At 47.5% G+C, this 21,726-nt stretch overlaps 1 protein-coding gene across 2 annotated transcripts in view; it reads left to right on the top strand.

Moving 5' to 3' along the window:
- Positions 1-21,726, top strand: part of SLC28A1 (solute carrier family 28 member 1) — an 80,945-nt gene that overhangs the window by 13,434 nt on the left and 45,785 nt on the right. For both annotated transcript variants that reach the window (XM_031668382.1, XM_031668383.1), the window contains 4 exons: positions 1,087-1,270; positions 10,268-10,409; positions 11,771-11,884; positions 14,817-14,894. In XM_031668382.1, the coding sequence (XP_031524242.1) occupies positions 1,087-1,270; positions 10,268-10,409; positions 11,771-11,884; positions 14,817-14,894 (518 nt within the window). The remainder of the gene's footprint in view (positions 1-1,086; positions 1,271-10,267; positions 10,410-11,770; positions 11,885-14,816; positions 14,895-21,726) is intronic.

Below are 21,726 nucleotides of genomic sequence, written 5' to 3' on the forward strand. Positions count from 1 at the left end.
GCTCCACCAGGAAGCCAGGCACAAGGCTTCGCTGCTTGCAATGCTGCAAACACACCTGGCTTGGCAGCCTTGCCAGGCTCAGGTGCTTTCTCTGTGATACCATTGTCCTTGTTATTGCCTGGTAGCAGAGCGGTTGGGTAGAACTTACCTTTATTCGTGATGTTTTAGATCACATTTTTTATCCATGGTTAAGCATCCTTTCCATTCTTTGAGGATCCTGGATTCTGAAATTCCAAAGCCAGGGAGAGGCCAGGCGCATAATCGCAGCACTTTGGGAGGCTGAGGTGGGCGGATCACTTGAGTCCAGGAGTTCAACACCAGCCTGAGCAACATGACGAAACCCTGTCTCTACTAAAAATACAGAAATTAGCCAGCCTTGGTGGTGGGTACCTGTAATCCCAGCTACTCGAGAGGCTAAGGCAGAAGCACTGCTTTGACCCAGGAGGCGGAGGTTGCAGTCAGCTGAGATAGTGCTCCAGCCTGGGCAACAAAGTGAGACCCTGTCTCAAAAAAAAAAAAAAAAAAAAATCTAGGGAGAGACATCTCCCCCTCAGCTATCCATTCTCACGCGCCTTTCTGAGGCATAAGCATGTACTGGCTGAGTGGCTCAAAGGAGAGAAGAGCAAAAAGGGAAAGGAAACTCTAGGAAGCGCGGTCATTGATGAACATTTCAGGACGCAGTCCCAGCACACATATGTGAACTCCTTCATGGAGTAGCTGATGGGCTCGTCTCCTTCCTCCACGGGGCCTAGCATGGCGCTGGACCACAGCAGATGCTCCACTGATGCCCAGCACCTCTTGCTGTTTGGCTTTGCGGCCTCCTTACACATCTCCTTCATATTTGGTAAGCACTTTACAGTTTACAAGGCCCTTTCACAATGCCTTCTGCCAGTAACTCCTAACTACTTTTGACACAGTAGTGATGGTTGTTTTCATTTCCAGATGAGGAAACAGGCTCAGTGAGGTTGGGTGAGTTTCCTGCCCTCCACGATCTGGGTGAAGTAAGGTGGAGTCCATGGGCGGGGCTGCAGGGGCCTGAAGAGGTGATGTCGTGGCCATTGACCCCTCCTCTCTCTCGTCCCCCAGCGTTCGCTGCCTTCCTGCTGGTGGCCTGCCTCCTGGATTTCCAGAGGGCCCTGGCTCTGTTTGTCCTCACTTGTGTGGTCCTCACGTTCCTGGGCCACCGCCTGCTGAAACGGCTTCTGGGGCCAAAGCTAAGGAGGTTTCTCAAGCCTCAGGACCATCCTCACCTGCTGCTCTGGTTTAAGAGGTGAGTGAGCTCACAGCCCTGAGGCAGGACAAGGGAGGGCCCGTGAGCTGAGGGGTTGGCTCCAGGGTTATGGCCAGGGCTGGAGGAAGAGGAAGGCTCTGTGTCATGGAGAACTCTCCAGGGCCCCAGGGCAGGAGCTTGTGGGTGACTTCAAACATAGCAGCATCTTTTGGTGTTTCACCAGTTCGTAGTCCCAGTTACAGCAGGTGACTGTGGTGGATGAAAACTGAACTCAACAGTTTCCTCCATTCAGGGATCCCAGCTCCTGGAGCAAGGAGGGCCCAAATCAGTACCTCCCTGAGATCACCTGGGCAGTGTGAGACAAAAAGCCGCAGGGACCATCCCCAGAGTGGGATTCAGCAGGCTCGATCGGGGTCCAGGTGCTAGTATTTTTCATTAGCCTCCAGGGAATTCTGATGTAGCCAGCAGAGTCTTATGTGTTTTGTAAGCCAAGGTTCACAAAAAAAATTGGCTGGGGGGAAGAAAACGGTTTCTATGGCTTAAAAAAAAAGTCTGAAGACCACCAATCTATTTCAGTACTCTATTTTGTTGATGAAGAAGCTGGTGGCCAAAGATACCCAAAGACTAAGTCAGGGGGATGCAAGGGTACAGGGGTGACTCTCACTTTCCCAAAGTGAAATCTACATACCACAGCAAAATGATTTGAGCCAGCCTGTGGATGAACACATTTAAAATTTTATTTATAACTCCCATACCTGATGTAAATGACGAGTTGATGGGTGCAGCAGACCAACATGGCACAAGTATACATATGTAACAAACCTGCATGTTATGCACATGTACCCTACAACTTAAAGTATAATAATAATAAATAAATTTAAAAAAAAAAAAAAAAGAAAAAAAAAAATTTTATTTATAAGTACATTTACTGTTACATTTGACTTCTCTTTATTAAATACATTTGTGATTTATGTTTACAATGGTTTTCTATGACAAGTCATTGATGATGGTTTTCCACTTGAGGGACTGATACGAAGTTTCCTTTAAAAAAATGCATGCAGATAAACTGGACTTCATAAAAACTAAAAACTTTTTGATGCAACGCACACTATCAAAAAAGTGAAAAGACAACTCATGGAATGAGAGAAAAGATGTACAAATCCTATGTCTGCATAAAGAAACTGTATGCAGAATTACAACTCAACCATAAAAAGACAACCCATTTGAAGAATAAAAGGTTTTGCTACAGCCAAAAATCACATGAAAATGTGCTCAACATCAGTAGCCATCATGGAAATGCAAAGCAAAGCCACAATAAGATACCACTTCATATTCAGTCAGATGGCCATAATCAATAAGATAGATGATAACAAGTGTTGACAAAGATGTGGAGAAATTGAAACTCTGAGACACTGCTGGCAGAAATGCAAAACAGTGCAGTTGCTTTAGAAAATGGCTGACCAGGCATGGTGGCTCATGCCTGTAATCGCAGCACTTTGGGAGGCCAAGGTGGGAGGATCAAGAGGTCAGGAGTTCGAGACCAGCCTGGCCAACATGGCGAAACCCTGTCTCTACTAAAAATCCAAAAATTAGCCAGGCATGGTGGTGGGCGCCTGTAATCTCAGCTACTTGGGAGGCTGAGGCAGGAGAATTGCTTGAAACCGGAAGGCAGAGGTTGCAGTGAGTCGAGATCGCACCATTGCACTCCAGCACCATTGCTCCAACAAGAGCAAAACTCTGTCTCAAAAAAAAAAAAAAGAAAGAAAAAAGAAAATGGTTAGGCAGTTCCTCAAAATGTTAAACATGGACTTACCATATGACCCAGAAATTCCACTCCTAGGTATATACCTAAGAGAAATAAAAATATATGTCCACATAAAAACTTGTGCACAAATCTTCATATAGCATTAATCATAATAGCCAAAAAGTGAAAACTACACATATGTTCATCAACTGGAAAATGGATAAAGAAAATCTATATATCCATACAATAGAATATTATTTGGCCATGAAAAGGAATGTAGTCTTGATAAATACTACAATAATGATAAACCTTGAGAACATCATGCTCAGTGAAAGAAGCCAGTTTTAAAGAACCATATACTGCATGATTCCATTTATGTGAAATGTCCAGAATGGGCAAATCTGTGGAGACAGAGAGTTGATTAGTGATGGGAAATCTGTGGAGACAGAAAGTTGATTAGTGATTGCTAGGGTGGATGGGAAGAGGAGGTAGTGACCGCCAGTGGTTTGGGGCTTCATTTTGGGCTGATGAAAATATCCTAGGATTATGATAATGGTTGCACAAATCTGTAACTATACTAAAAACCATTAAACCATACACTTTTGGCCAGGCATGGTGGCTCAAGCCTGTAATCCCAGCACTTCGGGAGGCTGAGGCGGGTGGATCATGAGGTCAGGAGATCAAGACCATCCTGGCTAACACAGTGAAACCCTGTCTCTACTAAAAATACAAAAAAAAAAAAAAAAAAAAAAAAAAAACCAAACCAACCAACCAAACAAAAATACACTTTAAAAAATTGCTGCATAATATTATTAGGTTGGTGCAAAAGTGATTGTGGTTTTGCCGTTATGCAATACATTTTGCACCAACCTAATAAATGTGCATAGTTTCAGGGTACATGTGATAATTTAATACATTCATATAATTTGTAAAGATCAAATCAGCATACTTGGGATATCCATCAAAATTAAATATTTGTCTTTCTTTATATTAGAACTATTCAAATTCTCCTAGCTATTTTGAAATATGCAATACATTATTGTACACTGTAGCCACCTTACTCATCTATCTGTCACTAGGTCTTATTTCTTCTCTCAAACTATATATTTGTACCCATTAATCAACTTCTTGTCATCCCACCTTCCTCCTCCCCTTCAGAGTCTCTGGTAACGACCAAACTACTGTCTGTCTTCATAAGATCTACTTTTTAAGCTCCCACATATGAGTGAGAACATGCAGTATTTGTCTTTCTGTGCTTGGCTTATTTCACTTAACATAATGATTTCCAATTCCGTCCATGTTGCTGCTAATAATAGGATTTCATTGTTTTTTTTATGGCTGAATGATATTCCATTGTGTATATATACCACATTTTCTTTATCCATTCATCTGTTGATGGGCACCTAGGTTGATTCCATATTTTGGCTATTGTGAATCATGCTGCAATAAACATGGAGTGCAGATGTCTTTTCAATATATTGATTTCCTTTTTTTTTTTTTTTTTTTTTTTTTTGCGTATATACCCAGTAGAGGAATTACTGAATCATATGGTACTTCTATTTTTAGTTTTGTGAGGAACTTCTATCCTTGAACTATACACTGTAAATGGGCAAATTGTATGGCATGTAAATTTTGTCTCAATAAAGCTGTTAAAAAATGCATGCATTTGGCTGGGCGTGGTGGCTCATGCTTGTAATCCCAGCACTTTGGGAGGCTGAGGCAGGCAGATCACGAGGTCAGGAGATCGAGACTATCCTGGTCAACACGGTGAAACCCCATCTCTACTAAAAATACAAAAAAATTAGCCAGGCGTGGTGGTGGGCGCCTGTAGTCCCAGCTACTCTGGAGGCTGAGGCAGGAGAATGGTGTGAACCTGGGAGATGGAGCTTGCAGTGAGCCAAGATAGCGCTACTGCACTCCAGCCTGGGTGACAGAGCAAGACTCCGTCTCAAAAAAAAAAAAAAAAAAAAAAAAAGCATGCATTTGATTTTGGCTCCCAGTTAAGATGGAATAAGAGAGACCAGGTTTATCCTCCCAGTTGAAACAGCTAAAAAACTGGAACAAATACATGAGACAAGAGCTCTTTGATGTTGGACATCAGTCAATAAAGGACACTGATCCTTGAGAATTAGGAAACAAATGAGGTTAGCCCTGTGTTCTCCCCAGCTGACTGCCTGGAGAGCATTTCCAGACCACAGCACAGGGAAGGAAAACTGAGGTGGGACACCGGCAGATTCCCTAAGTTGAAGAGACAGAGCTGGAAATCTAGGGAAGCCAAGGCAGGCAGGGTTCACATTGCAGAGCACAGAGACACAGCTGAGAGATCACAGAGCAAAGCGTAGAGCTATGCAGAGAATCCTCCTTGAACATGCAGTTGAGTTCTGCTCAGAGAATACAGATGAGGAAACTACCCTAGTACTAGGAAAGAACCACCCAAAAGGAGAAGTGGGAATCATACCTGGAATCACACAGGGCCAGGAATAGTGTCTATTCCCGACAGTCAGGTGAAAAAAACCTCATAATGCACAGGGCATTGTTTAGCGTAGTAAGAAGGTTTTGGCTCAGTAGCAGAGAAAAAAAAAATCAACTCTAGAATAAATGCTTCTCAGGCCCTGCCTAACATCTTAAAGACAAAACCTGAAAAAATTCAAACAGAGCATCAGTTAACCACGGCACAACTTCAGTTGAATATACACAGTTGAAGTCTCCAGAGGGGAAGGAGGGCAGAAAAAAATATTTGAAGAAATTATGTCCAGAAAAAATCCAAATAGGATGACAATTGGACACCCAAAGATTCAAGAAACTTCATGAACCCCCAGCACAAGAAACATGAAGACTATACCGAGGCAATAATCAAATTACTTAAGATCAGTGATAAAACCTTAACAACAACTAGAGAAAAAAGACATGTGCAGAGGAGCAGAAAGATGAATTACTAGCAGACTTCTTGTCAAAAATGAGTGAGAAAATAGTGGAACAGTCAACAACAACAACAGCAAATACCCAAAAGGCTGTCAACCGACAATTCTTTACCAGTGAAATGTATTTCAAAAAAGAAGAGGAAATAAGAATTCTTTCAGTCATACAAAAGCTGAAATAATTTTTCAGACATAAAAAGCAGACTTATGCTACAAGAAATGCTAAAGGAGTGGCGCACACCTGTAGTCCCAGCTACTCAGGAGGCTGAGAAAGGAGGATCGCTTGAGCCTGGGAGACATAGGCTGCAGTAAGCCAGGATCATGCCACTGACTCCAGCCTGGACGATAGAGGGAGATGCTACGGCAAAAAGAAAAGAAAAGAAAAGAGAGAAAGAGAGAGAAGCCAGTGTTGTGGCTCATGCCTATAATCCCAGCAATTTGGGAGGCCAACTTGGATAGATCACTTAAGCTCAGGAGTCCAAGACCAGCCTGAGCAATATGTTGAAACTCTGTCTCTAATAAAAATACACACACAAAAAATAGCCAGGCATGGTGGCATGCACCTGTAGTATCAGCTATTACACTTGGTTGGCTGAGGCACAAGAATTGCTTGAACCTGGGAGGTGGAGGTTGCAGTGAACTGAGATCACACCACTGCACTCCAGCCTGGGAGACACTGTCTCAAAAAAAAAAAAAAAGGAAAAAAGAAAGAAAGAAATGTTAAAGGAAATTCTTTGAAGAGAAGGAAAATGCTACTAGCAGAAACCTGGTTCTACAAAAAGAAATGGGGTCAGGTGTGGTGGCTAATGCCTGTAATTTCAGCACTTTGTGAGGCTGAGGTAGGAGGACTGCTTGAGCCCAGGAGTTTGAGACCAGCCTGGGTAACATAATGAGACCCCATCTCTACAAAAAAAATAGATAAATAAATTAGCCAGGTATGGTGCTGTGCACCTGTGATCCCAGCTACTTGAGAGGCTAAGGTAGGAGGATCGCTTGAGCACAGAAGGTCAAGGCTGCAGTGAGCTATGCACAATATGCCTATATGCCACTGCACTCCAGCCTGGGCAACAAAGCAGACCCAGTCTCAAAAAAGACAGAAAGGGAAGGGGAAGGGAAAAGGGAAGGGGAAGGGTAAAAGGCAAGGAAGGAAGGGAGGAAAAAGTTGATTAAAATTTAATCAACTTAGGCCAGGTGTGGTGGCTCACGTCTGTAATCCCAGCACTTTGGGAGGCTGAGGCAGGCAGATCACGAGGTCAAGAGATTGGGACTAGCCTGACCAACATGGTGAAACCCCGTCTCTACTAAAAATACAAAAATTAGCTGACTGGGCATAGTGGCATGCACCTGTAGTCCCAGCTACTCAGGTGGCTGAGGCAGGAGAATCACTTGAACGTGGGAGACAGAGCCACAGCTCCTGGGCTTGTCACAAATCTTTAATAAGCAAAATAACCCAATTTAAAAATGAGCTCAAGACCAAGCATGGTGGCTCACGCCTATAACCCTAGTAGTTTAGGAGGCCAAGGTGGGTGGATCCCCTGAGGAGTTCGAGACCAGTCTGGCCAACATGGTAAAACCCTGTCTCTACTAAAAATACAAAAATTAGCCAGGCATGGTAACAGGCACCTGTAGTCCCAGCTACTTGGGAGACTGAGGCAGGAGAATTGCTTGAACCCAGGAGGTGGGTGTTATAGTGAGCCAAGATCTCGTGCCACTGCACTCTAGCCTGTGTGACAGAGCAACACGCCATCTCAAAAACAAACAAACAAAAAACACTAAAAGGCTCAAGATATGAACAGACATTTAAAGAATATGCCTAAGTGGCAAATAAGTACATGGCAAGATGCTCAACACCATTTATCAGTAGAGAAATGCAAGTTAAAAACAGAAAGAGATACTACCATATACTGAGTAGAATGGGTAGAATTCAAAAGACTAACCATACCAAGTGTTGGCAAGGATATAGAGGAACTGAATTTTTTTATACTGCTAGTGGGAATATAAAATTGTGCAACTGCTGTAGAAAACAGATTGGCAGTTTCCAGGCCTATCATATAATCTACCTATTTTACTTATAGGCATTTACCCAAGAGAAATAAAAACATATATCCACACAAAGACTTGCACATGAAGTTTTGAATGTTCATAGCAGCTTTATCTGCAATAGCCAAAAACTGGAAATCAACAAAATGTCCATCAATAGGTGAATTGATAAGCACAGTGTGGTATATCCATATAATGGAATACTACTGAGTAATAAGATGGAATGGACTAGTGAATCATGCAGAAACCTAGGTAAATCTCAAAATAATTACACTAAGTGAAAGAAGTCAAACAAAAAAGGTCAGGTACTGTATGGTTCTATTTATATAAACTTCTTTCTTTTCTTTTTAAAAAATTTATATAAAATTCTTAAAAATGCAAACTAGGTGGGGTGCGGTGGCTCACGCCTATAATCCCAGCACTTTGGGAGGCTGAGACGGGCAGATCACTTGAGGTCAGAAATTCAAGACCAGCCTGGCCAACATGGTGAAATCCCATCTCTTCTAAAAATACAAAAATTAGCTGGGCCTGGTGGTGCATCCCTGTAGTCCCAGCTACTTGGGAAGCTGAGGCAGGAAAAGCGCTTAAACCCCAGAGGTGGAGGTTGCAGTGAGCTGAGGTCATGCCATTGCACTCCAGCTTGGATGATGAAATGAGACTCTGTCTCAAAAACAAACAAACAAACAAAAATGCAGACTAATCCAGTGGCAGAAAACATGTCAACTGTTACCTGGGAACAGGGAAGGAGGCAGGAAATTACAAAAGGGATGATGGATACGTTCAATCTCTTGATTGCAGTGATGGTTTCAAAGACTATGCATATGCCAAAACGTATCAAATTGAACACCTCCAATATGTGCAATTGATTATATATCAACATACCTCTAATAAAGCTGTTAAAAATAAAAAATTTGAAACTAGCATTTAAGGTTTTTTTTTTTTTTTTTTTTTTTTTTTTTTTGAGATGGCATCTTGCTCTGTCACCCGGGCTGGAGTGCAGTGGCACGATCTTGGCTCACTGCAACCTCTGCCTCCCAGATTCAAGTGATTCTCCTGCCTCAGCCTCCCAAGTACCTGGGATTACAGGCACCCACCGCCACTCCCAGCTAATTTTTGGATTTTTAGTAGAGATGGGTTTCACCATGTTGGCCAGGCTGGTCTCGAATGCCTGACCTCAGGTGATCCACCCACCATGGCCTCCCAAAATGCTGGGATTACAGGCATGAGCCACCACGCCTGGCCATATTTGAGTTCTTATAAAGTCAGTTAACCTCAAGAGAAATAGTAAGTAAAGAGAGGTACAGTTGGCACACAAACAAGGCAAAGATTGTGCACATTGAACTGGAATGAGAAGAGTTTAAAAACAGGAGCAGAAAGAAAAGCAGTAGGCTCTGGAATTAGCCTGCTTGAGTTCAGATATTTGGTCTCCTGCTTACCAGCTAGGACCGGCCTGGATAAAACTGTAAAGTGAATAGACCTTGCTTCCAGAATGCCTGGGTTGAAATCTCAGTTCTGCCACTTTCTAGATGAGTGGCCTTGGGCCAGTTATTTAACCTCTCTGTGCCTCAGTTTCCTCATCTCTATCAAAAGAACGTGTCTCTCAGCATTGGTATAGTACCTGGCATATAATAGGTGCTCAGTGGAACATTAACTGTCATTAGTAGTACCCAGTGAGTTGATGACTGGATTGAACTGATGACCGGATTGGGGTGAGATCTTGAGCACCTGATGCCAAAACCTGAGCTCTCCCACTCTTCAGGCTGCATCCTGGACAAACAAATCCTAGCCCCAGGGAGGGAAGTGTTGCTGTTAAGGTTAGACCCATTCCTTGGTCTCCCTTGGCCTCAGGTGCTCAGCTCGGAGGTCCAAACTCACATCACATGCTTCTAGACATTTTGCAGTCATGGCCGATAGTGTTGAGTCCTGGGCGGCACAGGTCCTTTCTCCCACAAGGTCAGAGGCTGAGCTGAGCATCACCGCAGCGATGAGATTCCTGTAGCTGGATGGAGCCAGGTGCTTGTCACTATGCTCAGCTTGGTACATACATCCCCCTATAAAATCCTGTCAGCAACGTTGAGAAATGAAGGGTCTCTGGCTTCATTTGACCCGCGAGGAAACTAGACTCAGAGAGGCAAGGTGATCTGCCTGAGGTCACACAGTGAGGTCAGCTCTTCCCAGCATGTGGTTCCGGAGCTGGTGCTCTTTCCACTGTGCTGTGCTCTTTCTCCTCCTCCCAGCCCTGAGCACCTTTTCTCTGGGTTGCTGGGTGCTATTGTGTGTGGGTGGGGTGGGGGTACATGCTGAGGGTGATGACTTTCTTCCTCTTGCCTGCAGGGGCCTAGCTCTTGCTGCTTTCCTGGGTCTGGTCCTGTGGCTGTCTCTGGACACCTCCCGGCGGCCTGAGCAACTGGTGTCCTTCGCAGGAATCTGCGTGTTCATTGCTCTCCTCTTTGCCTGCTCAAAGCATCATTGCGCAGTGAGTGCCAGTTGTGGGGCCCAGGGCTGGAAGTGTTTGCCTCTCTCTTCTGCCTCTAGGCTGGATCTGGGTGCTGGGGTATAGGCAGATGCTCCTGTTGGGAGAGCCCTGGAGGCTCAGGGCCTGGAGAAGACCTGTGTGTATCAGGACAGGCTTCCTGTGGAGCAGAAGTCTTCAAACTCCCCAGCAGGGATGTCTCTCCAGACTCAGAGGCCACCAGGACATTTGTTTCCTTGGTGACATGTCCTCTGGTCAGTCTAATCCTGGTCTTCAGGTCTGTAGGCTCAGGAACTACCTCCACCCCAACCACAGAAAACACAGGCCAGAGCTCCAGTCTGTCTGCAGAGCCAAGGGTTTCCTGGAATCATTAGCTTAAAATAGTGCTTCTCAAAGTCTGCGCCCCAGACCAACAGCAGCAGTGCCTCCATGGAACTTACCAGAAATGTAACTTCTTAGGCCCCACCCTAGGCCCACTGCATTAGAAACTCAGGGGCAAGGGCAGCAATCATCCTGTCAGCAAGCACAATTTTGATGTGTACTAAATTCTGATGTAGACTAAATTCTGATATAGACTACATTCTAATGTGTACTAAATTCTGATGTGTACTAAAATCTGATGTATACTAAGGCAGGCATGCACCCATTTGGGAGGCCCCTGCCCATGGGCAGATAGAACCTTCTCTCTCTGCCTCTGTAGCATCAGGATCCCTCCCTGTTTCACAGTGTAGCTACCACCTTCCCCAGGCTACCGCCAAGCCTCCCAGAAGGATGCACACCAGAGCTTGGACTTGCTGCTAAGGAATTATTAAATGCTGATCAGGGAACAGCAACCTGAGGAGCCCAGCTCTCATCTGCTGGGAGGGGCAGGGGGTGTGGCCATGGAGAGAGTTGGGGTTGAGGTGAATGGGAGCCCAGCCTGTGGAGGAGAGATTGGAGATGGTCAGGCAGACAGGGTTCACACGAGCTGGAGAGGAGCTGGGCCCAGAGCAGTCTGGTGCTGATCCTGAGGCCAGAGCCCCAGGCCACATCTCTGGCAGTGATGACCAGGAGACGAAGTGCCGTGGCATGCCGAAGGCTGGTCAGGTTTCACCTGAGTTCTTGGTTAGAATCTTGGCCCACCCCTGCCCACTGCCCAGGTCCATTCCTGCCAAGCACATGGCCTGTTCTGAATCCCAGGGAGGGATCAGGCAACAGTACTAGGCAACAGGCCTAGTACTCTGTCTGGCTCCAGCCCCATTCTCCGGGCAGGCCAATGCTCCTGGGCTCCCTCGGTAGCCAGTGCCCCCTGCTCTCACCCCCACCCAGCTCCCTGCCCATCCCTCAAGGAGCTGAACTCACCTTTCCGTGGGGTGGGGTGGCAGGTGTCCTGGCGGGCCGTGTCTTGGGGACTTGGATTGCAGTTTGTACTTGGACTCCTCGTCATCAGAACAGAACCAGGATTTATTGCGTTCCAGTGGCTGGGCGAGCAGATCCGGGTAGGTACATGGGACCTGGATGCCCAGAGCATCTTAGGTTACTGGGAGTAGGGGAGAAGCCACTTGGCAGGGGGAAAAGTGGGTGGTGAGGCCATAGAGATGGCTTGGGACCTGGAGGGTAGGGTAGACTGGGGGCCCCATACCAGGTGGGTAGCTGGGGCCCGGGCAGTGCAGCTGCCACTTCCCTCACACCTGGCACTGAGGCCCCAATAGAGTAGTCTTTTCAGAGGCTGGGTCTGCAATCAGCAGTGACTTGGAAATTGTAATAGTTAAAAGTGCTTTAAAAAAAATCTCCCCAAATCTGCAAATGATTTACTTCTGTGTGTATGTGTTTAAAAATAATGTGTATTGAAGTCATACATTTTTATTCTGTTGTTGCTTTTTTTTTTCAAGACAGGGTCTCACTTTTGTCACCCAGGCTGGAATGCAGTGGCACAATCTTGGCTCACTGCAACCTCTGCCTCCCTGGTTCAAGCAATTCTCCTGCCTCAGCCTGCCCAGTAGCTGGGATTACAGGCACCCACCACCATGCCCGGCTAATGTTTGTATTTTTAGTAAAGACAGGGTTTCACCATGTTGGCCAGGCTGGTCTCGAACTCCTGACCTCAGACGATTTGCTTGCCTTGGCCTCCCAAAGTGCTGGGATTACAGGCGTGAGCCACCACACCTGGGCCCATTTTACTTTGTTTTGAAACAGTCTTGCTCTGGCATCCAGGCTGAGTGCAGTGGTGTGAATATGGCTCACTGCAGCCTCGACATCCTGGGCTCAAGTGATCCTCCCACCTCAGCCTCCCCAGTATTGAGTAGCTGGGACTACAGGTGTAAGCCACCATGCCAAGCTAATTAAAACATATTTTTTCTTTTTCTTTTTCTTTTTTTTTTTTGTAGATACAGGGTCTCCCTATGTTGCCCAGGCTGGTCTCGAACTCCTGGGCTCAAGTGATCTCATCTTGAGCCATGGTGCCCAACCAATTTTGTTTTTTATTTTGGTAAAATATACAGAACATAAAATTGACCATTTTAACCACTTTTAAGTGTCATTAAATTCATGCACACTGTTGTACAACTATCGTGATTTACTTTTGTCAAAAGAAAATTATAACAAATTTAGTTTAAAGATCTTAATTGGCTTTTACTTGTGATTTTAGAATGAGGCAACACCTCATTCTATAAAAATAGAGTGAGTGTTCCGATGAGTTGAGCAGAGGAGGTTGGCTTTATAGACAGAGAAAGGCTGAAGAAAGCAGAAACAGAAAACAAAAAGCAGATTGCTTGTTTCAAGGTCACTTTCCTTGTAAAGGTCAAAACTGAGGGGACTGCTTGTCATGCTGCATTTGGGGATATGGCTATATGTCTCATTCCCCTGGTTTTTTGGAAGGTCAGGAGACAGCTTAGTTTTGACTTGTGATGTGGAACTTTATAGCATAAGCGATTCCATTTTGGTTTGGTCTGTTGGGCGAAGTGCAGGAGCTCAGTCCAAACCAATGGTCTCCTTTATTTAACACTTAGAATTTTTTAAATCTATTTATTTGTTTATTTATTTTGAAACCAGGTTATGAGACTAGCTACTTTTTCTATTTTTGGTAGAGACAGAGTTTCACCATGTTGCCAAGGCTGGTCTCAAAGTCCTGGGCTCAAGTAATCTGCCTCCCTTGGCCTCCCAAAGTGCTGGGATTACGGGCATAAGCCACCACGCTGACCTTCTTTTATTTTATTTTAGTTTAGTTTAGATTAGTTTAGTTTAGTTTAGTTTTGAGACAGGGTTTCACTTCCATCACTCAGACTGGAGTGCAGTGGCGTGATCTTAGCTCATTGCAGCCTCGACTTCCTAGACTCAAGGGATGCTCCCACCTCAGCCTCCTGAGTAGCTGCGACTATAGGTGTGAGCCACTACACCCGGCTAATTTTTGTGTTTTTAACACTTCAAAAAATATAAATTATCAAGGACATAGGTTAAATAGGTTAATCTACTTACCTCCCTCTCACCAGCTTGCAGTTTCCTGTGCTCTGTGCAGGGGGGAGCATGAGAACCCTGCCGGTCCAGGAATGTGCACACCTGCTGGCCTCGCTGAGAGTAACTGCACAGGGTGTGGAGGAAAAGACAGAGAGTTGCTTTTCTGGCTATGTCCCCATTTTATAGATGGGAACACTGAGGCCCGAACAAGAGAAATGACTTGTTGCCCCTGCAATCACATTGCAAGTTCAGGATATAACACAGGTCTCCTGTAGAAGCGTGGCTGGGCTCAGACTCCAAGGCCACAAGCCCGGGATGGGGACAAGATGAGGGGAGGCTTTGCCATTGGTTGTCAGGGGCCTGAGCAGGCACAAAAGGCACTGCCTTCTTCACACGTCTCATGGTTACTTCCATTGTCTCTTCTTTATTGTCCTAACAACTGTCAGAGCATTTCTTTTTATTTTTTTTTGAGACAGAGTCTCGCTCTGTTGCCCAGGCTGCAGTGCAGTGGCACAAGCTCGGCTCACTGCAACCTCTGCCTCCTGGGTTCAAGCAATTTTCCTGCCTCAGCCTCCCGAGAAGCTGAGATTACAGGCGCCCACCACCACGCTCGGGTAATTTTTGTATTTTTAGCAGAGACGGGGTTTCACCATGTTTGCCAACTGGTCTCGAACTCCTGACCTCAGGTGATCCGCCTGCCTTGGCCTCCCAAAGTGCTGAGATTACAGGTGTGAGCCACCGCACCCAGCCTACAGAGCATGTCTTTAAAATTGACCAAAAAGGTGTCTCTTTGGCAAATATGCTTAGGAGCGAGTGCCCGTGGCGGTAGCTTTAACACTCCTTGCCAGGTGGTGCCCACCCCAATAAGAGCCTGGGGGGACTACGTCCCTGGGCCAAACCGCCTGTCTCTGGCCGCTGCTTCCTCCCTCCTCCCTTTCCAGCCTCACTGCCTGTTTTTGTTTTGCATTTTTCTTTCAGATCTTCCTGAGCTACACGGAGGCCGGCTCCAGCTTCGTGTTTGGGGAGGCGCTGGTCAAGGATGTCTTTGCCTTTCAGGTCAGCTTGACTCAGGGTCCCAGAGGCCTTTAGCAGCCACTGCCCAAAGACTCCAGCTAGAGGGGAGTCTGTGCATGGTGGGGGCCCAGGTGGAAGGGGGGAGTCCTATGGGCAGAGGTCGCCGTACTGGGAAGTTAGTGAACCTTAAGTCTGGAGCCCGGGAGGGGCCCAGCAATGTTCACCTCATGAGATGTTTTTACTATATTTTGTAAAATTTGCAAAAGTAAGATATTTCTGTATGTTTTTTTCTTAGAGATGACCCTCTAAATTATAGAATTACTGAGTAGCTGAGGACAAGAAGTGGGGGTAGGGGTCATGGGGATAGCTCCTGCTGAGACCTTAGCCCCTGATGCGCTACAGAGACTCTGCGTCTAGAAAGAGCAGTTTCCAGGAAGGCTTAGGCTTAAATGATCCTCTCAGGTGCTCCTCCTTCAGGGCCCCTCACAGGCCACCTCTGCCAGGAAGCCAGCCCTTACTAGTCCCGCTGTAATAGCTCCTTCCTTCGTGTCCTCCTAGACCTATGATCCCACCTTCCCTCCTCCCTCCCTGCCTCCATCCATCCTTCCTTTCTTTCTTCCACCAAAAATCTATTGTGCATTTACTGCACTGCAAAATATTATAGGGGAAATGGAGATAAAGGCACTGTTCTGTTTCGAAGAACTTATTGTCTAACGGTGGAGCCTCAACCCTAACTTAAAAACAAAGCAGCCTGTGCAAAGGATGGGGACGCTGCCGGTGGGACCCTTCACTGTTCTGGGTGGAGCTGTGGATGTATTTCTTTTTCCCCCAGTTAACTGTTTAAGCACTGAAATGCCTTGTTTAGTAAGAACTCTAGTGTAGCCCTCCTCTGCCTGCCTTACACTCCAGTTGTCTAAGACCAGCTTGCTCTAGGCTTAAGCTCCACTTGCCAGGCAAAAGAGAGAGACTTGGGGCCCCACTTACCCAGTAGCTGACCCCAGTTTTCTGCCACTGATGCATGGCACTGAGAGGAAAATCAGGGCTACCCACTCTTGGTACATCCAGGACCACCATCACCATGGAGCTGCTATGCAAGACCCCATGTGCAGGTTCTAGAGGTTTCTGCTGTTTTTCATTATGCTGGCCACTGTTCCCAGAGCCTCCCCACCTGCTGGGGGTCTTGGACCCAGGAGACTTTTGGCCCAAGCCATGGACTTGGCTATGGACTTCCGGACTGGCGTTGAGCCATGTCAGGAGTTCAGACCCTCCTGCCTACCCCTGACCCTGACCTCTGGTGGGTTCCCCTTGGAGCCTTAGCATCTCTTGTGCCAGCAGACTCCCTAGGGAATGTCCAGTCTAACACTGTCAGCCCTAGGAGGAAAGGGAGGGGCCCAGGTTCCTATCTTCTCTGAAGTCTTCTTGCCCCCTGGGCATACTTGTCCATCATGTTTTCTGAGACCAGTTCTGTATAGGGAGAATATTGGGAGGGGGAACCTATGTCAGCCCCGCAAAGGCCCCTAATGCCATATTCCTTTAGGGTAACGAGCAGCTGCTCCCTTACCTTTGCATAACCAGTACGGCGGTACTGAGGTTTCAGAAAAGACCAGTAAGGTCTGCTTTAGGGTGACTTCTGGCGTCCACCCAGACAGGAGGCAGGGAGGTTCCCGCAGCTTCTCATACTTTAAAACACACACACTCAGCCAGGCACGGTGGCTCATGCCTGTAATCCTAGCACTTTGGGAGGCCGAGGCAGGCGGATCACCTGAGGTTGGTAGTTTGAGACCAGCCTGACCGACATGGAGGAACCCTGTCTCTACTAAAAATACAAAATTAGCGGGGTGTGGTGGCATGCCTGTAATCCCAGCTACTCGGGAGGCTGAGGCAGGAGAATCGCTTGAACCCAGGAGGCGGAGGTTGCCATGAGCCGAGATCGCGCCATTGCGCTCCAGCCTGGGCAACAAGAGCGGAACTCCGTCTCAACAAAACAAACACACACACAGCCGACACTCTGCAGTTCAGCCTCCCCAGGCAGCTGGGTTCAAGTGCAATAAAGGAGAGGCCTGAGGAGTGCCTATAAGGAGAGATTCTTCCAACAAGAGACCATGAGGGAGACTCCTTGAGGAGGTGGCATTTGATATGGAGTTTAGGACAGAAGAGATTTGGACACACTGAGCTAGACCGGAAGAGGAAATGGCGTGGGCAAAGCGTGGAGGTGAGAAAATACTAGCGTGTCCACAGTGCAGGGCAGAGTTCAGTGGACGGGCATGTAAGCTGTTTCCCAAAGGGAAATTAAAGCCTCGTTAGCCAAAAAGCAGGGGAAGAGGTGCTGGGCAGGCCACGCAGCTGCTGTCCGCCAGCGCCCCTTCCCCCGCCCACCACCAGCCAGCATCTCTCCTGCGTCATAGCTGGGCTTGCCTCTGCGTCTGCCCCCTGGCCACATTAGCTGTGTCTCCTCAAATCCTGCCTCCCTTTCTGGAAGGATGTGTGCACACCTGCTGCTTGTATCTCTCCCAGAATCACCCTTTAGAATCATGGATTCCTTGACTGTTGGTACCAGGAGGGAGTTCAGTGACGTTTGGGCCTCCCTTTTGTATTACTGATGGTCCAGCCAAGCCCCAGAGAGGAGCAGTGAACTGGCTACAATGGCACAGTGAGTTAGGGCAGAGCCAGAACTAGACCCCTTCCACTGGACTTCTGGTTAAGGGATGTATTCTTCCTCATACTATCAGCAGAAATCAGCGGCCTCATGTCTCTCCTCCAAATACAAAAAACACTCTGAATAACAAAAATGATCATTTAAAAATGTAGCCATTAGGCTGGGTGTGGTGGCTCACGCCTGTAATGCCAGTACTTTGGGAGGCTGAGGTGGTCTGATGACTTGAGTTCAGGAATTCGAGACCAGCCTGGCCGATATAGTGAAACCCCATCCCTACTAAAAATACAAAAATTAGCCAGGCACGGTGGCGGGTGCCTGTAATTCCAGCTACTCAGGAGGCTGAGGCAAGAGAATGACTTGAACCCGGGAGAGGGAGGTTGCAGTGAGCAGAGATCGTACCACTGCACTCCAGCCCAGGCAACAGAGCGAGACTCTGTCAAAAAAAAAAAAAAAGAAGAAGAAGAGGAGGAAAAGGAAGAAGAAGAGGAAGAGGAGGAGGAGGAAGAGAAAGAGGAAGTGGAAAAAGATGCATCAGTGGTGTCAAAAACCTTTGAAGTGGAATGTTCAGTTAAGATAAAAACAATAGTGAGCTGGGTTTATCATTAACCAGCCTCAGCATTTCCCAGCCAAACACTAGCAGTTTCCTGGCCTCTGGTAGGCCCTGTCCTCTGGACAAATTCCTGGACAGTGTATTGGCTGATGCGCCATCCTTAGCAATGCTGGGAAAGATGAAGGAGGACTAGGATAAATGCTTCATGGCCACAGAATTCTCTTTCTCACTAATCACAACATTTTATTCAGCCTCTCACTCTCCCCTGTATCACACACATATGCTTGGAATTTGCCCTCAAGGTAGGGGTGGTTTTGTTGAATGCTGAGCTGAACAGAAGACTCAGGACGTTCTCTCTGTTCTTTCTATGAATCATACAGACCTAGTCCAAGGCCTTTGGCCAATTTCAGCCTGGGGAAGTCTTCTCTGAGCTCACTCAGATTTTCAGAATCCAAGCTGCTTCCTGCTGGGCCATGGTCCAGCTGCTCTCTTCTGGGGGGAAGTAAAGTCTCTCCCTGGGGCTTCCTCAGCCCTCAGCCTGCCCTGGGCCTGGAGTCCAGTACAGTGGATGTGGACGTGGCAGTCACCCCTTGGCTGGATCAGCTGGATTAGTCATTCCACCTTGGCTTCGACTCCCTTCTAGTAACTTTCCACCCGCATGATCATACTCCCCTGGGTCTGGCTGACCCGGGAGCAGACTCTCACTCTTTCACTATTGTTCTAGCCTCCGGAACAAGCACCCACTGCTAAGCTCAGCAGTGCTGCTCACATTTCTCTGGAGGAACCCCTAGGGTCAAGGAAAATGTCTTCATCTCCTGAGAGTTTCGGGATGTCTGACATAGACTTGTAATCCCCAGTGGTCAACAGTGCCAAATTTTGCACACACACACACACACAAAGATCAAATAAGGACCAAAAGGTATCATTGGATTTGGTAGTTAAGGGGTAACCGGTAACCTTAGTGAGCATGGTTTTCAGTGAAGGGAATGGGAAGTAAGTGAAGCCTGGGGTGGGATGGCTGAAAGAAGGGAGATGGGACAGCTGAGGCAGGAGGCATTGTTGAAAACCCGGGATCCAGGCAGAAATAGTTATGAGGGGCAGAGTGCTGAGGCCATTCTGGGCAAAGGGATGGCACAAACAGGAAATCAGGAGGTGTAGCTAAGGGACAGCCAGAAATGCAACTGTTTTGGACTTGAGTCCCTTCCACTTTCTGGCGATGGCACTGGTACAGTGTGCACCGCGGCTGCTGCCCCGAGCATCTTCCAACTTTGGGTTTTTGTGGCTCACTGTGGCCTGGGGCTGGTGACAGGGCACTGTCGACAGTGCTCAGGCCTTGGGGTCTGGGGACATGAGGGTTTGCCCAGACAGCCTTAGGAAGTCAGCAGGAGCCCTGGCTCAGCTTCCTCCAGGGAGAGGAGGAAGCAGGCCATGTCCTTAGTGGGTTTTGTCTGGCCTTCAAAGCCTATTTCTTGGCCCAGGTGATGAAGTTTGCTCAGAGTGTCTAATCTAGGCTCCAGGGCTGTGGTTGTCAGAGTGTGGTGTCCAGGTCAGCTGCACCAGCAGCATCTGGAAAGGCCAAACATCAGGCCCCACTGTAGACCTATTAAATCCAAAATATTTCTAGCAAATTCTCAGAGGTGCTGCTGGCCCACGTGCTGAGAACCAGTGGCCTAGAAGAGCTAGAATATCCTTCTTCCTTGAGTTATGGTACTAGCAGGACCAGCCTCCAAAGCCATTTCTACAAGGCAGTGGTCAGGACTTACTTGGCTCTTCCTTGAAGGGGACTGCCTTAGTCCGTCGAGGAGGCCATAATGAAAACCATAGACTGGGTGGTTACAAGCCACAGAAATTTATTTCTCACACTTCTGGAAGTCTGAGATCAGGGTCCCTGCAAGGTTGAATTCTGTTGAGGCCCACTTTGCTCTCTGCCCACTTGGTCGTCTGTGTCCTCACATGGTAAAAGAGGTGAGGGAGCTCTCTGGAGCCTCTTTTGGTTTTTCTTTTTATCTTTTTGAGACAGGATCTCACTCTGTTGCCCAGGCTGGAGTACAGCGGTGTGATCACTGCTTGCTGCAGCCTCCGTCTCCTGGGCTCGTGATCCTCCTGCCTCAGCCTCCAGAATAGCTGGGACTACAGGCGCATACCATCATGCCTAGCTAATTTTTTGAATTTTGGTAGAGACAGGGCCTTACTATGTTGCCAGGCTGGTCTTGAACTCCTGAACTCAAGGAATCCTCTGGCCTCAGCCTCCCAAAATGCTGGGATTACAGGTGTGAGCCACTGTGCCTGGCATGTGGCCTCTTTTATAAGGTCACTAATCCCATTCATGAGGGCTCCACCCTCATAACCTAATCACCCCCAAAGGCTCCACCTGCTAATACCATCACCTAGGGAATTAGGTTTCAATATATGAATTCAGGGGGACACAGACATTCAGTTTCCAGCAGGGATGCATGCTGCCCCTGAAGGCAGAGAAACAAGCCTCCAGGACTGTTCCCAAGAGGCATGCTCCCAAGGGGCGTGGCAGGACCTTGGCAATCTGCATGGTGCCTGGGAGGTACATCTGCCTCTTTGCAGGTATGTGACCTCGGGTGGGTAGCCAAGATCTCACAGCCTCCGTGTGCCCATTTGTGAAGTGGGGACAGTTACATCCACCACAGATGCCATGAGGATTGATGAGTCTCCACATATTAGGGACCTGACCCAGGGCAGGCCCTCGTGCCTCCCCTTTCCACAGCAGCACTGCCTCGAGCTGCTGCCCTGTTCTTCTGCCATGTCACATCCTGCAGGCCCCAGAGGTGTTTCCTGGCTGTAAGATGATATTGGCCACAGGGACCTTATTTAGTTTTCTATCCTACCTTAGAAAATTGGGGCCGCCTCTTTTCTCTTTTATTCCCCTCCCCTCCCTAGACAGTCCCCACTTAATCCAAAACATAGCTTCTCTTCCACCATAAATCTCCATCTCACAGATAGAAAATCTTTTGATTGCTGGCAGGAGAAAGTCCCAATGCTGCAGTGGGGTCCTGATGCCCCAGGCACTCTCCTTCCTGGCGTGGGCCCATCCCTGCAGGCCTGCCAGCTGCCTGGCAGTCTCTCTCAGGATCCACTGGACAAGCAGTCTAGACAGTACGTGACCCTCTCTGCATCTCAGTCCCAGGAGTGGCGGAATGATGTCATCATACCCGTGCTGGAGGTGTTTCTAGACCCAGGGGGGAGGAGGAGTCATGGGGCAGGAAAAGGGTTTCTTGAGCCAGTTCTGGTGTTCTCTGTCAGATGACTTCCCCACCACAGTGAAGTTGGTGACAGATGACAGCAGAGCAAGTCCAGATACCACCTGCAGCATTGGTCTGGGAAGGGACAGGAGAAAGAAAAGGCCTCAGCAGGGCTTGCTTCCCAGCTGCCCGGGGCAGAGTCTCCGTTCTCTTCAGGGTCCATTCTGTAATCCCAGTTCACTTTGAACTAGAGCCTAAATTTGGTTGCTCAAGACTCTCGCTCCTTAAAAAATAAAAGCAGCCCTTTCTGGGCCCCTCACTAGTCTCCAGCAGTGAGCACAGAGCTGCTTCTTGCGAGGGCTGTCCATTCTTGTGGTCTCTCCTTCTTCATGTCCCACTTCCACCTTGGCTCACTGACATCAGCCTCAGTCCCCACCCCTCCTCTGACACTGCTCT

Source organism: Papio anubis, chromosome 7 (assembly GCF_008728515.1).
Source record: "Papio anubis isolate 15944 chromosome 7, Panubis1.0, whole genome shotgun sequence".
NCBI lineage: Eukaryota > Metazoa > Chordata > Mammalia > Primates > Cercopithecidae > Papio > Papio anubis.